The 16,716-nt window shown below is 41.7% G+C and overlaps 1 protein-coding gene across 2 annotated transcripts in view; it reads left to right on the forward strand.

The window, feature by feature from the left end:
- ARHGEF12 (Rho guanine nucleotide exchange factor 12) overlaps positions 1-16,515 on the forward strand; it is a 159,080-nt gene extending 142,565 nt beyond the window's left edge. For both annotated transcript variants that reach the window (XM_030220358.1, XM_030220359.1), the window contains 2 exons: positions 8,128-8,197; positions 12,046-16,515. In XM_030220358.1, the coding sequence (XP_030076218.1) occupies positions 8,128-8,197; positions 12,046-12,056 (81 nt within the window). In that variant the 3' untranslated portion in view covers positions 12,057-16,515. The remainder of the gene's footprint in view (positions 1-8,127; positions 8,198-12,045) is intronic.
- The last annotated feature ends 201 nt before the right edge of the window (positions 16,516-16,716 follow it).

The following is a 16,716-nucleotide window of genomic DNA, read 5'->3' on the forward strand; positions in this document are numbered from 1 at the left end:
ATATACATGGGCGAAGCCACTGCTTGCCCTGGGATTGGTAGCATCAAATGTTGCTACTCTTTGGGATTCTGTGAGGTACTTGTGACCTGGATTGGCCACTGTTAGAAGCAGGATACTGGGCTAGATGGACCATTGGACTCACCCAGTGTGGCTATTCTTATGTTCTTAATTTCTTATCGCTAGTTGGGCTCCCTCAAAATGAGGCCCACATCTGCACTGTATTGGCACTGCCATAATTCTGTGGCTATGAGAACTGTCAGGAATTTTGAATTATATTATTTACTTATTTAGGGTTTATCGCGTACCTTTTTCAGGTGCAGCTCAAGATGAGTTACATTCAAATACAGTAGTTATTTCCCTGACCCTGGAGGCTCACAATTTAAGTTTGTACCTCAGGCAGTGGAGGGTTAAATGACTTGCCCAAGGTCATTCGGGGCCACAGTGGTATTTGAACTGAGCTTCCCTGGTTCTTAGTCCACTGCTTTATACTCTTCCTTCAAACTTTTACATTAGAGGATGCTCCAGTGACGATCCTAGGTCGGTTGCCACCCGGGGCGGATCGCCGATGCGCACCCCCCCCTCCCCGGGTGCATCAACCCCCCCCCCCTCCCCGGGTGCATTCTTAGCTTCTGGGAGCAGCCATGTGGCTCTCGGCTCCGCTAGCTCCCTGCTCCCTCTGCCCCGGAACAGGAAGTAACCTGTTCCGGGGCAGAGGGAGCAGGGAACCAGCGGAGCAGACAGGCACGTGGCTGCTCTCTGCACCCCTCCAGCAGCGTGCACCCAGGGTGGACCGCCCCCACGGCCCGCCCTTGGTATGCCGCTGAGATGCTCCACTCTGTTATATTGGAGGATACTGAAGGAGACATTGAAGGAAGGATATGAGAGTTGCACAGGGCTGATAGATATAGAAAACGATATTCTAATGAAAGCTTGCATATTTTTTAGTTGACAATATTGGATATGAAGGTCTTCACATTAGTGAGCAAGATGGCCACACATAGTGTCAGCATGGATCACAAGGTTAAGAGTGTATTTTCAGTTTTTTTGCAGAGCTTACTGTCCCATGGGTGCGTCATAACTGTGGGACTGCAAAATTATTTTCAAAGGGTATCTCCTTCTTGCACTGTCCTTTGGCTGGCAGAGCCCAGGAATCTCTGCCAGTCCTATGGCTCCAGCTGCTAGCCCAGAATTTTCCGTCCTGTGCAACTGCATGGTTTACACATTCATGCCAGCCATGTGTATCAGCTGCCAAAATACATTCCTGTTCCCATAGAGGGATCAGCAGTCTTGGAGGACATCATGGAAACAGTGCTAAAAAGAATATATGTGACTCATCTGGGAAAAGGTGACTAAAGTAGTTGATCCTAAATGTTGAGACTGGCCAGTTTTTCCTTGTCTTAGGTCCATAAGCAGCCTGAAGAAGGGACAGAGGGATATCTAGTGTACCTGAATGTAACTCACCTTGAGCTACTACTGAAAAAGGTGTGAGCAAAATCTAAAGTAATTAATTAATTAATTAAAATATGTTTGAACTTCTTTTTTTTTTTTCACATAAAAGAATGAGGAGAATGTAGTGACAGCAGCTGGCCTTACGGAATTTAAAGGGGGTTTGGACAGATTCCTGAGGGAAAAGTCCATTGAACAATATTAAATTTTTTTTTTTTTTTGGGGGGGGGGGGGGGTTGCCGGGTTTTTGAAGCCTGGATTGGCCGCTGTCGGAGACAGGATACTGGGCTTGATGGACCCTTGGTCTTTCCCAGTATGGCAGTGCTTATGTACTTATGTACTATGTTTTCTCTAACAGAATTCATTAAAACCTCATTTTTGTTTCTGGTGACTTTAGTCACATTTTCCCAGCGATATGAGCTTAAATGACTTCTATTGCATATGTCCAGACTGGTCCTCAAGTGGGCTATAGAGCTGGAAAGGAAAACTTGATGACAAGGAAATGGGTCAAAGACTCTCAAGACTCTGATGGGCAGGTTCTTAATGGACATGGCCTATTACCCTGTGTCAGTGTTAGCTAAGGTGATGGCATGTAGTCTTTGGCGAGAAGAGGATTATTGGTATTCTCTGTGTTGTATTTGATAAAGGTGATCTTGGAAGATAAACATTTCTTAGACTAATTATGTAAAAGAACACATTTATCATTGAGCCATTCCGTTTGGATATTATAATCATGCCATTTTGAGTCCTTACCAATATATGAGACTCCTTTCTATTAGTGTTCCTTAGGGCTCTTTCTTGGACCTGCACTTTTTATATTTATACTTAATCTTCTTCCTGTTTTAATTTTTTTTTTTTTTTTTTTGGGGGGGGGGGGGGTCAGATATTTCCTTCACATACTTCAGTTTCAATATTCTGTCCCATCCTCTCTTTTCTGGTACTACCTGTTGGATGTGTTCTTGCTGTCTTATTGTGAATTCCTCCAAAACTTTGCCTCTCTTCTTCCATACTTGCTTTTATATTACGCCTCGTTACTGCAGTAACCTTCTTGCTAGTTTTTGTTCTTCATGTCTACACTCTCCAGGGACTAGAACACTCTGCTGCATGTTCTCCCTTTCCTGCCTCCCTTCATTGCCTAATACTGTCTCCAATTCAGAGAGTAATTCACAAAGCCCCTTAGGCAAATTATTATCAGGGTTAGGGATGATTTGCCTTTCACATGCTGCTGCTATTTTTTTGTTATGTCCACAATTGAGTATTTTTGAAGATACTTTGCACAATTTCCCCCGGAGTGTATATAGTATGACTTTTGCGTGCAGAAACCAATTGGCACTGATAATTGCCAATTAACAAGCAATTATTGACACTAATTGGCAATTAGAATTTACACACACAACTGACTAAGCGTATTCTATAACATGATACGTGTAAATTCTAAGTCGCATAGTTGAAAAGGGGACATGGACGTGGAATGGGTGGGTCATGGTCATTTCTAAAATCTATGGCATTTACACCAAGTAAAACGTGGCATAAATGGCCATGACTAAATTTAGTTGCATCGACGAGAGCTCAGTGTATTCTGTAAACCGCGTGGAAATTTAGGCTTATTCCATAAAGTACGCCTAAATTAAAGCATACTTTATTTTTTTATTTTATTTTTATTTTTTTATTTTATTTTAGTTACATTTGTACCCCACGCTTTCCCACTCATGGCAGGCTCAATGCGGCTTACATATACAGGTACTTATTTGTACCTGGGGCAATGGAGGGTTAAGTGCCTTGCCCAGAGTCATAAGGAGCTGTACCTGATGTGGGAATCGAACTCAGTTCCTCAGTTCCGATATTTTTAGATGTCATATATAGAATCTAGCCTTTTACGGCAAAAGTTTTAGGGTTAGGTAATGTTTATTCTCTGCCATCCCATGAATTAGTATTAGACACAGGTGAAGTATTACAGATTGAAAATGAATGTAAAGTATTGAGTGTAATACTGGACTCTGGTCTGTCCTTTGAGCTACAAATTAATTACTAAAAAGCTTTTTTTTTTTTTTTTTAATCTACTGCAACTTAGAGCTATAAGATCGTCTTTCAAAGAAGAAAGTTTTTAAAGTGTTACCCAATCTATACTACTTCCGCAGCTTGATTATTGCAACTCACTATATTATATTGTGTCGTCTGAACTTCAGAAAAAGATGCAGCTTTTACAGAACACGACTGCTAGACTTGTTTTTGGCCTAGGTAGATTTGATAGAGCTTCACCCTCATTGCCTACCTGTCAAATCACATGTAATTTTTAAACTGGGCTGTTTGATTTTTAAGTCTTTTTATGGGTCTACTGCAGAAGGACTTACTAGAACTCTGACAGTTCACAAGATGAAGCTTAACTTTCCCTCTCTGAAAGGAATTACGTATAAAAAGGGGGGTCTGGATCGTTATTAAATTTTGGGTTTTTGCCAGGTTCTTGGGGCCTGGATTGGCCGCTGTCGGAGACGGAGTGCTGGGCTTGATGGACCTTAGGTCTTTTACCAGCGTGACGGTGCTTATGTGCTAAAGCAGGTTGAGCTGTCTTTTACTTTCTATGGGGCTAGGCTGTGGAACAGTTTTCCAAGGCAACTTAGGGAGCTGCCTTATATAATGTTACTGAAATCTTGTGTGTTTATTAATGATGTTCAATTTTATTTTGTAATTCCCTCTATTGTTGAGGCTAATTTATTTTTATTTTATTTTTGTTACATTTGTACCCCGCGCTTTCCCACTCATGGCAGGCTCAATGCGGCTTACATGGGGCAATGGAGGGGTAATCCACATAGAATCCCGCGAAATATGTGGAATCTAAGACTTTGATGGTATGGTAAAAACATATTACATAGGGAAGCATGCGCTTACCTTCATAAGCTAGGCTTCTGAAAACTACCAAACCCCTGTGCATGCCCAGGGGAGTGACAGTACACTTCAAGATCTGTTTGTCACATTTCCATACCTATTTTGTTTTCTGAGAGCATGACCTGGGCTTACAAAGTCCATAAGTGCTTTTGTACCCACAGACCTTGTAGGCACCCTTTGAAAATGATCTTGCAAGCCTTTTGGGCCTGAGCCTCCATGGGGAATCTGAAAATTAGCTCACCTCAAAGTCCTTGTCCTTGCCTTCAGATGTATTCATGGCCTGGACCCCATGCCCTCCATCTCATGCCATGTTTGCTTGCTGAATAAGCTTCCCCAGCCTTTCAAGATTCTTTTTGATCTCTTCAAATAGATTTTATTTTATTTTATCTCGGTCATTCAGTATTGGTTCACTTTCTTATTGCCATGTAACTAGCCAGTTTATGCTTCTCACAGCAAATTTAAAAGAAACAGGGAAATAGTTGTGGAACTCAAAGCCATAGAAAGTTACGGATGCAAATGATATGAAGATGGAGGGGGCAGTTTTGAGAAGGCAATTAAGATAGTGACAGAATTCATCCTGAGGGGCCAGTGACAAAAACTGGGACAGAAGGTATTGCATTGATTAGGGGTGATTGGGCAGTTTGAACTAGTCCAGATGTCCTCATCTACAGACAATCACTATATAACTGGGTTTAAAATAGGGATTAAATACATTTATTGACAATAATAAGCATTATTTATTATATGTAGGGCTATTGTTTTTTGTTTTAACTGTTAAATACCAAACCCACCCTGGATGCCAAAAAATAAAATAAACTAGGTGTCTACACGTAGTACTTTCTCATCCTTTCTCTTTCCTGTCTTGAATCCTCCTCCACTCTGTATTTCTTTTGTGCTTTTTCTACTGATTATGCCTTAGTAGCAGTTGGACCTCCAATTCTCCTCCTCCCCCCATTCCAAGGGGCAAGCATTAAAGCTGCTGCTAGGAGGACAGAATGGACAAGAGTAGGGAATTTGAGAAGTAGGCACAAGCTGGTGGCCAGACAGCGATGGAGCTGTAGTTGTATTTGGGGAGGAGGGCTGAGGAGGGAGAAGGAGAGTGCTGAGTGAGAGGAATGTAAGTATTGCTTTGTTATGGCAGTAGCTATTTGTTTTATGGAAATTTGTGCATCTTATTCAACTGGCAAAGGAATTCTATCAATACTATCTGTTCACTAAAAATGCAGATGTTTATTCTACGTTCAAAGAACATCTAATTTGCTGTAAAATCAAGATCAACATTTACAACTTCTCAACTTGTAAAACTAGAAACGCCAACTATATGCTGTTTAACATAACAGAGTTCCCATGTTGACCACATCCTTAAACCATGACCATAGGAAACTGGAAAGTGAATGACGGGAGATAGACCCCTTTTCTGTACACTTCCTCTAACTGCTTACTTTTCCCCTGTCGAAGACCAGATGCTGAATGACTTGAACCTTTGGTCAAATGTTTGTCACTGATGAAAATGACTGAAATAACTTACCAGTGGAGGTGATGGAAGCTATTATTTTGAACAGATTTTAAGCTTAGGGGTTCTACATGGGAAATGAGAATTTAGGCAGGATGTTTGCATTTCCTCGGTACTTTACAAAAGACTCTGCTGAACACAGAGGATTTTGTAAAATAGGTATAAAGATATGCAAGAGTGTACGTGTATTTGCCCGCATGTATAGCTGGGAGCATACATCTTGCAAACTTGTATATGCCAAAAAAGAACACCATTCCTCGGGTTAAGCACTGTCTTGTACAAACATATGCGCTTACACGCCTGTGTGGTCCACTTTACAGACCTGTATATACACGAGGAGCCAATTAAGGAGCCACCAAACACAACTCTGGTCAATGCTTTGAAGTGTTGTTGAATCAAGTACACCAGTCCAGCTTACAATGCTGAACAGCCCGAATTAGAAGTTGAGGACTGTACCCTGACACAGCCAAAGTCGAAACATGGCCAGTATTGGCAGTGGGTCCATTTTTAAAATTAAGATCAGTAGCATTGAGCTTATATATGAAATTTATAAAATAAAATTCTGCTTAAAAAAGAGGATTTGATATTGATAATGAAAGGGTTATAATGCTGATAAATAGTGACCAATGAGGAGGCAGGCAAACTGCAGATTGAGTGGTCTGTGTGAAAAAAAGTTGCCACTGAGGTCTAGAAAACTAGTATATGAAATGACAGTTGATAATTTTTTAGTTGAAGTGTTGTTGGACACCTCAGAGGATACACCAGGACCAAACACTCTGATAGTTGGCATTAGTGTGTGTCTCAGAGCAGGTGCAAAAGCCAGTGTAAACATGTTGTTATTATTATTATTAGCATTTGTATAGCGTTATATGAACGGAATCCCATTGTAAAAGTGGGAACTACACTCATTTTTTTCTCTCCCCTGAATCTTAGCATGCCGGAGTGCATTTTCACATGTATATACATGGCAGTTTCAGAAAGCTGCTATTTCCATGCATAGATGCATGTAAAACGATCTTGATTAGACATACTTGGGCTGGTTATGGCAAACAATGATGGGTAACAGTTGAGGGATTTAATTAAAAGACAGGATTTGAGAGGGGGGCATCGTGTAATCAGTGTAGGATTATATATGTTAATTTATAAGATCATATACCCAAAATGAAAGAATTTGCATTGGACAGATGACATGGACCAATTTGGTCTTTATGTGCCATCTGTGGTGTTAGGGTTCATTATTTTCAATCTTAATTTTATGATTAAATGATATGTGATTGATTGAATGTATTATATGTTATGAATGCCGTATAAGTCATACATATTGTATAATTTGTGGATAATATATGTAAATTTGGCTTTTAATTCATGATCTTCCTTGTTTATAAGCATGTAATAAATTTCGCCATAATCTGTTCTATTACACATAATGACATAACATTAGTTTTATTTTATATTTTTAGGAGAATGGATTATGTCCTGCAAGTATACAGAAATAAAGATGAATAGATACGGCTTTTGATTTTAGATTTTAACCAATAAACACCCCCAGTGCAAAAAAATAAAAATAGGTGTTTATGTATACACGTTGGAAAACCCCCACTTTCCCTAATACTCTCTCACTCCCCTTCCCTAGTCTGTTTTGGATCATCCACTCAGTTTTTCAACCTTTTCTGTGCTGATGGCTCTTTACTGACAGAAGCGTACATATTTTGATTCCACCAGTGGCGTACCAAGGGGGGGGTGGTGGGGGCGGTCCGCCCTGGGTGCACGCCGCTAGAGGGGGGGGAGGGTGCCGCGCGCCGGTCAGCTTCCTTCGTTTCCATGCTCCCTCTGCCCCGGAACAGGAAGTAACCTGTTCCGGGGCAGAGGGAGCATGGAAACGAAGGAAGCTGACCGGCGCGCGGCACCCCCCCAGCGGCGTGCACCCGGGGGGGGTTCTTTCGCCTGGGTGGGGTGGGTGTCCTTTCACCGGGGGGCGGGGGGGTCGCTGCACCCAGAGGGCGGGGCGCATCGGCGATCCGCCCCGGGTGTCAGCCCCCCTAGGAACGCCATTGGATTCCACTAAAAAAAAAAAAAAGGCAACCAGCAATAGCTCCTGTGGTTTAAAAATAAAAAAAGACAATTTTTTAATACACTAAAAAAAAAAGAAAACAGAACAAACTAAAAAGTGGAGTAACATGGCAGCCACACTACTTTAGGCCTACAAGTGAATCATGCCTTTAGGTATGATAAAAAATATATATATTTTTGCTGAGTGATAGAATTTGGTGGCTTTTATGTTGCAGGGTATAGAGGACAGTTACCATGTGCTTTGCCAGAGGATGGCTGGATCTGCACTTCTAGATGAAGCTTCAGGTACGTTAGAGTCTGAGCCACTAATTGCTAAAGTATGCAGACATTGAATCTAGACCAAGTAAACTGATCAAAGTTAGTTCTTAATATTTCAAAATGGAAGATACCTGAGATTCCATTACAGAATCCATCTCCCTAAGGTACTGGCTGTAAAACACTGAAAATCAGACTGATCAGGATTTGTTACAAACTTTGCATTTCCTTTCCTCAGTAAGTTCTTTGAAGTTATAAAGTAATCAGAACTAGAAAAGATGAGGCTCTGAGGCAGGCAGTAGATTAGTAAAGATGAACTTTTAACCAAAAACAAAGGGCAGCAAGTGCCATCCACACTTGCTGCTCCACCATTTTTCTTTTTACAATCCTGGGCAATATATCAATTTCAGTCTGAAGCATCACTTGTAGTGAAAGTTCAGCTTTATGGAATGTATTAACACCTGCTTTGAGACAGTGGGCTGCTCCTTATATATATATATATATATATATATATATATATATATATATATATATATATACACACACACACACACACACACACAGACACACAGACACACACACACACACACTTTTCCTCGGAGTGTGTATGTGCTACTGTGTGTGTGTGACAGAGAGTGAATGTGCTAGTGTGTGTGTGTGACAGAGAGAGACTGAGACTGGGTGCGAGTGTGTGTAAGAGTGAGAGTGTGTGCCAGGGGCCCCTCCCAGTTCCAGTGTCACCCCTTCCTCCGTGTTCCAGGGTCGTCGTCACCCCCCCTCCCTCCGAGTTCCAGGTTTGTCCCCCCCGTTTTGTTTTTTTCTAGTTTTTGTACAGGTGGTGCATTCCCTCCCTCCTTCCCTCTCATCCCCTCCCCTGAGTTCCAAACCCCTCTCCTCCATCAAGTTCCAGACCCCACCTCCCGCCGTCCCCGAGTTCCAGACCCCACCTCCCTGCCTCCCTCCTTCCGATTTCCAGACCCCCCTGCCGCAACCCTCTCAAGCCCCCCCTACCCACCGCCAACCCGCTGCCTTCATGTACCTGTGCCGGCGGGAGACCCCCAACCCCTGCCAGGCAAAGTCCTCTTCTCGGCCGCAAGGCCGAGAAGAGGACTTCGGCTGGTGGGGGTTGGGGTCCCCCGCCAGCACAGGTACGCGACGGTCACGGGGGAGAGTTGGCACGGGAAGGGGGCTCGAGAGGGTCACAGCAGGGGGGTCCAGGGGTCAGGAACTCAGAGGGGGGGGGTCTGGAAATCGGAGGGAGGGATTCTTCTGACGTCGCGTTACCATGGGCGAAGCGATTACGAAGCCTACGAACACTTCAGGGCTTCACGGCTTCAATTCCAAGCTGCCACAGAGTCAGCTTCAGAATGTTGGAGGTGTGAATTATTATATTATATATATATATATAATTTTTTGTATTGCTGTAGATTTGGAGATACTGTAGAATATAAGATTTTGAAAATAAATAAGTGTACAACAGCATTTTCCTCTTTGTCCTCTCACCTTCTCCTTGCTGTTAATTACAGCAGGTGATGGCTCTTTACTTCATAAATCTTCTCATTCCTTAGATAGAACCTGCTTGTTTATGGAAAGAGAACAAGGGAAGTTCCAAAGCATTTTCTTATATCTTCTTGCTTTTATAGTAATGTTTGAATGTTGCCTAAGTGCATTTAACTGCCGTGTTCTTGTCCCTGTCATGGTCTCCTGTTTAGGTTTGTGTTTTCAAATGGATTATTTTGTTAACAACAGGAACAAAACTAATTTTTAATGCATTGTATTAAAGAGAATGCCCTCTGTAGCTTATACAGCAGTGTTTCCCAGTTTATTTTTTAACTCTAAAGCACACTTACACTTCAAAAACAGTTTCAAAGTGAGGCACACCAGCTTCCATGGGGCAGGCAGTGTGGATATGGGAGAGGATTCCATATAGCCAAAAAAAAGGACAATTTTGGGCCTGGTTATCTGTACTTCACATGCTGCTGGTCTGTACCAAAGCATTAAGAAGTAGTGACTTTTATTTTCTGTGGCACACTGGGTGGGAATCATGTAGTGTAATACAGTGGGGGAAATAAGTATTTGATCCCTTGCTGATTTTGTAAGTTTGCTCACTGACAAAGACATGAGCAGCCCATAATTGAAGGGTAGGTTATTGGTAACAGTGAGAGATAGCACATCACAAATTAAATCCGGAAAATCACATTGTGGAAAGTATATGAATTTATTTGCATTCTGCAGAGGGAAATAAGTATTTGATCCCCCACCAACCAGTAAGAGATCTGGCCCCTACAGACCAGGTAGATGCTCCAAATCAACTCGTTACCTGCATGACAGACAGCTGTCGGCAATGGTCACCTGTATGAAAGACACCTGTCCACAGACTCAGTGAATCAGTCAGACTCTAACCTCTACAAAATGGCCAAGAGCAAGGAGCTGTCTAAGGATGTCAGGGACAAGATCATACACCTGCACAAGGCTGGAATGGGCTACAAAACCATCAGTAAGACGCTGGGCGAGAAGGAGACAACTGTTGGTGCCATAGTAAGAAAATGGAAGAAGTACAAAATGACTGTCAATCGACAAAGATCTGGGGCTCCACGCAAAATCTCACCTCGTGGGGTATCCTTGATCATGAGGAAGGTTAGAAATCAGCCTACAACTACAAGGGGGGAACTTGTCAATGATCTCAAGGCAGCTGGGACCACTGTCACCACGAAAACCATTGGTAACACATTACGACATAACGGATTGCAATCCTGCAGTGCCCGCAAGGTCCCCCTGCTCCGGAAGGCACATGTGACGGCCCGTCTGAAGTTTGCCAGTGAACACCTGGATGATGCCGAGAGTGATTGGGAGAAGGTGCTGTGGTCAGATGAGACAAAAATTGAGCTCTTTGGCATGAACTCAACTCGCCGTGTTTGGAGGAAGAGAAATGCTGCCTATGACCCAAAGAACACCGTCCCCACTGTCAAGCATGGAGGTGGAAATGTTATGTTTTGGGGGTGTTTCTCTGCTAAGGGCACAGGACTACTTCACCGCATCAATGGGAGAATGGATGGGGCCATGTACCGTACAATTCTGAGTGACAACCTCCTTCCCTCCGCCAGGGCCTTAAAAATGGGTCGTGGCTGGGTCTTCCAGCACGACAATGACCCAAAACATACAGCCAAGGCAACAAAGGAGTGGCTCAGGAAGAAGCACATTAGGGTCATGGAGTGGCCTAGCCAGTCACCAGACCTTAATCCCATTGAAAACTTATGGAGGGAGCTGAAGCTGCGAGTTGCCAAGCGACAGCCCAGAACTCTTAATGATTTAGAGATGATCTGCAAAGAGGAGTGGACCAAAATTCCTCCTGACATGTGTGCAAACCTCATCATCAACTACAGAAGACGTCTGACCGCTGTGCTTGCCAACAAGGGTTTTGCCACCAAGTATTAGGTCTTGTTTGCCAGAGGGATTAAATACTTATTTCCCTCTGCAGAATGCAAATAAATTCATATACTTTCCACAATGTGATTTTCCGGATTTAATTTGTGATGTGCTATCTCTCACTGTTGCCAATAACCTACCCTTCAATTATGGGCTGCTCATGTCTTTGTCAGTGGGCAAACTTACAAAATCAGCAAGGGATCAAATACTTATTTCCCCCACTGTATATATATATATTTATATATATATATATATATATATACACACACACAGACATTTGAAAGTTCTTTTTAATTATGATCAGCTGTCTCCCTAGACATTTTTTATCATGATCTCAGTGTTTTGCATACAATATTTCGTATATGTTTGGTTAGAATTTTCCCTCTGAGTTCATGATCTTGTGTTAATATCTGTTTTGGTGTTTTTTGTTTTTGTTTTTTTACTCCTTACAGATAAAAGTTAAGAGTGACATTGTAGGAGCTTGATGATTTTTGGACACAAGTGTCTGTCTTGCACTGCCACAGCCATGCTCCTGCAGAAGCTTTAGAAGGAGGATCTTCTCTGACCATCCATGCACTACTGTTGGGTGAAGCGGTTAAGTGGGTTGCAGATGTACTGTAAGGCCTGGCATGAGCAAGACTAGGTTGGAAGTAGTGCTGTGGAGCAGATCATCTGTTCTAGGTTCTCAGAGAGATTCTGCTCTCCTCTAGCCAGCCTTTCCCAACTTAACCTTTTTTCTTTTCACTAAAAAAGGAAACCAAATGTACAGTGCTTTGGGTGTTGGATATAAAAATGTATTTAGACTTTTTTTTTTTAATCTGATGTATTTATTTGAGTATATGTATCAAAAACACATTTTATTTTTTTTTCTCTTTCTGATAGTGAATGATTTAGCCATAAGCATGCAGTGGATTCTCCTGATGGGGGACAGATCTGCATGTGGCTCAGGGAGGAAGACACAGATCAGCACACAGTAACACTGAAGGACCCTGCCTTTCCCACAAGGCATTAGACATTCTATGGCTGCTGCATGTAGGCAGCAGGAATATCATATTCCTCTGGTACTTGCATGGATGGGCCAGGTCTCTGTGTTTGAATAGGAATCACATCATGTGATGTGATTAGAACATTGCATATTCCCTCTCACTTTCCTTATAAGGAAACTGGGAAAGTATAGAGTATTCTACTATTAATGTTGGCTAATATCTAGTCTGCATATGCCTAAGTGAGATGAAGAAATGCAAAAAGACTGTAGCAAGAGGACTGTCGGATCACTGCTGAAGTATGAGTTCCTTCTGAGACAGACACTACTGCGTTTTGGCCAGTATGTTCTAGTGCCTGCTTGCCTGACTCAGTTTTGCACTGATTCTATGAACAAGCTGTAATAGGTAAACCTCCTACCAAGAACTGGTCCCATGCAAGTTCCAGGCCACTACCAGAACTTATCAACATGACTGGGGCATGTTTCATTTTGATCAGGTTTCCAAAAATCTTATTTGCATCAGGTAGACAATCTTCTGACCAGTGTGTTTGAAAGCCAGACAAATTATGTGCCAAATATAAAAACATTTTAGTGTTTAAAGATCATGGGTGCAAAACTATAAAGTGTGCTAAAAATTAGGTACCAAAATGCAGCGAGCGGAGCATGAATTCTGTAGTAGAATCTGCACACCAAGATTCTGTTATCAAATGTTAGCACAAGTTGGCATTGGCATGCTAACATTTAGGCGTGCCCACTTATGCCATTTGTATAGCAGGTGTAAATGCACGTGACTAAATGTGACACTTTAGCACACAAATGTCAGTATTCTGTAGCTTATGTGCATTAATTTGGGAGCCACCCATGCCCTGCCTACATGAACGCCCCCTTTGCAATTGCGTTCTATGGGAGTTGCACTGTAAGATTATACAATACCACTAAGCACACCCCTAGCACTTTTGCACGTAAGTGTCACTATTCTATAATCTTATCATGCAATGTGGTGCCTAACTTTAGGCATCATGTTATAGAATTAGGGGGCTAGTGTATTACTGTGCTGTGGGATACTGCCGCTTGACTCCTCCATTCTAAGATAGGAAATCTGTGTTTATAGGGACCATTCTCTTTCAAACTGCACCATCTGTACTCCTGTTCAATGCCTTAGAATGTAAATAGTATGCACAATAAATCCTCTATGTTCCACTATTTTTCTACTCCATACTTGCATATACTGTGTATCCTGAAAGGAGAAATTATTCTTACCTGTTAATTTTCTTTTCTTTAGTCCTACCAGGACAGTCCAGAATTGTGGGTTATGCCCATCTGCTAGCAGATGTGTGGAGACAAAGATTCTAGAATTCTAGGCTCTACCCTATAAAGGCACCATGCAACCTCAGGTGTTCAGTATTTCTAATTACAAAGCAACGGAGATAGGTGATTTGCTTTCCTTTATGTGGTATAATAAACTTCAAATAATAACCAGTAATTTGAAAACATAAAAAGAAACTATATTCTGTTGAAAAGCACTGAAACTGTATCTTCAAACAAGATGTCCTCTCCATGTTATAATGGTTAAACACTAATGTAATTCTCAACTAAAATGTAAATTGTAAGCCACTTTGAACCAAAACATGATTTTAGATAACAGTGGGATACAAGAATGCATAAATAAAATAAGACATTTATGAAACAATTGAGCGGGCTTCTGGACTGGTCTGGTAGGATTAAAGGAAAGAAAATTAACAGGTAAGAATAGTTTCTCCTTCCCTGGCAGCCTTACCAGACCAGTCCATAACTTGTAGGATATAGCAAAGCACTCAAGAAGGGTGGGAAACTGGTACTACTCCTCAGACTTAAACAAAGTTTTTGTTCATGTTGCCAAATCAACTTTATAATGCTTTGCAGAAGTGTGGAGAGAAAACCGGATAGCTGCTTTACAAATATCTATAGGAACTACTACCCATGACTCTGCCCAAGAAGCAGCTATCCCTCTAGTCAAATGTGCTTAAAAATCTTGAAGGGAGGTTGTTTACCCTTTAGAATATAAGCAGATGAAATCATTTCCTTGAGCCAATGAGATGTAATAGACTTACTATAGAAGGTGTTTCACCTTATTTTTGGCCCCGAAAGAGAACAAATCATCTAAAATCACCAATCGCATCTAAATATCTAAAAAGGACACGACATACTAGAAAATGTAGCACTTTAAATTTTTCACTGTACTCTTCTTTGTGAAAGGAAGGAAGAATCATAGAAGATGGTGGCAGATAGAGGCCTGCGTGGTCCACCCAGCTTCCTTCAAATGAAAGAGACCACTTTGAGGAATAAAAAGTGAACAGTCTTAATGGAAACTCCAGGATTCCTGCATGAAAGACCTTGTAACTGAGACATACCTTGCTCAGGAAGTGGCTAACAAAAATGCCATCTTAAGAGTGAGATCTTTAACTGAGGTTTAAAAGGAGTGAAGCCAGCGCCTTTAAAACTAGATTCAAATTCCATTCCGGCCAAGCATTGTGAAAGGGGAGATGAATGTGAACAACCCCCTTGAGAAAATAAATTAGATGCAGATCAGCTGCTAAAGAAGACTTTTGAGGCTACTTTGAAACAAAACAAAGCTGCAACCTGAACTTTCAAGGATCCCAGTGCCAGACTTTTAGAAAAGGCCATCTTGAAGAAAGGCTGTATCTGGACAATGGAATCTGCAAAGGGTCTGCTCACCAGAATTTGAACAACTGCCAAACTCTTGAATAGGTAGCAGAAGTTGAATGTTTTCAAACCTAAAATAATGTGGAAATCACATTTTTAGAATAACCTTTGCATCTTAAATGAGACCTGTCAAGAGGTGCAAGAGAGAACAGAGTTGGGTCTTCCATTATTACTGGCCCAAGGTTGAAGTAATTATATCTGTTGTGTAGTTCCCCCTGTTGTTGGGGTATCTCTTTTGTAAACTGCTTAGAACCTTATTTTGAGGAGCTAGCAATATATAAGACTGTAAATGGAATAGAATGGAAAGGCATTCAGGCCCTCAGATCCGACTCCTCCTGACCTTGAAAAACTGAGGAACTTCGGTATTGATCTTTAGTGCCATGAGATCTATTACTGGAACACTGCACTAGTTGGCTGTCTGATCAAAGACCTTGAAAGATAACTCCTAGTCTCCCAGTTCGAGAGTGCCTGTTGAAAGGTTCCTTCCTTTGGCACAGTGAATTCTATTGAATATTGTCCTGTGTCCCTCTCGCTTAAAGGAACTGGTACTATTGCTCCTAAGTTGAGAAGATTTCCAAGCACCACCTTCACAGCCACTACTTTGACAGGAGACTGGCAAGGGGAAAGAAGAGATGCATCTGGGAGAAAATGAAAAAAATCCAGTTTGTAGCCATGTTGAATAACATCCAAGAGCTACTGGTAGGATGTAATTTGGGTCCACTTCTCTGAAAAAAAGATAACCTCTGAACTGCTCTGGACGCTGTAGAGGGACACTGTTGTGAGAGGTTCCTTTTCTGTCTGCTTGAAAGGTAGAAGTTTAGTTGTGAAATCTAGAACAGTGGTAGGATCCCGATTTCCCAGGTCTAATCTTCTTTCTTATCTAAATCTATGTGTAGAAGAGCTTTGTTTTGAGAGAGATTTAAATCTATCTTCTGGCAATCTTTGTAGCTTAGAGTCTCCCAAATCCTTCACCAATTTTTCAAGATCTTCTCAAAGAGAAGCTTACCCCTGAAGGGAAGCCTTCTAAGTCTAGTTTTAGATGGATCTACAGACCAATTCTGAATCCATGGGGAGCCTTCAACAGCTATCACCGTACCTCTAGCCAAAGCTCTGTCATAAAGAGCATCAGCTATATAGGTAAGGCTTCTTTGTAAATTGAAAGAATATACTGAAATATTCTACAGATCCAGCAGAGAAAATCCTTGTGTTGCTGAACCAAAAGGAGGCAACTCTCACAGCATAAAGTGTGTATTGCTGCTTGAAGACTCAAAGCTGATAAGTCAGTGACTTGTTTGAGAAGGGTTTCCATATTTCAATCTTGCAGATCCTGTAGTGGAACCTCTCGACTGGAATAGTAATCTTTTGTGTGTGTGTAAAATTGGAGTTACTCAAGCATCCACTTTAATTTCTCTTCAGATAGTAAAGGATACAGTTTTGC

Source organism: Microcaecilia unicolor, chromosome 12 (assembly GCF_901765095.1).
Source record: "Microcaecilia unicolor chromosome 12, aMicUni1.1, whole genome shotgun sequence".
NCBI lineage: Eukaryota > Metazoa > Chordata > Amphibia > Gymnophiona > Siphonopidae > Microcaecilia > Microcaecilia unicolor.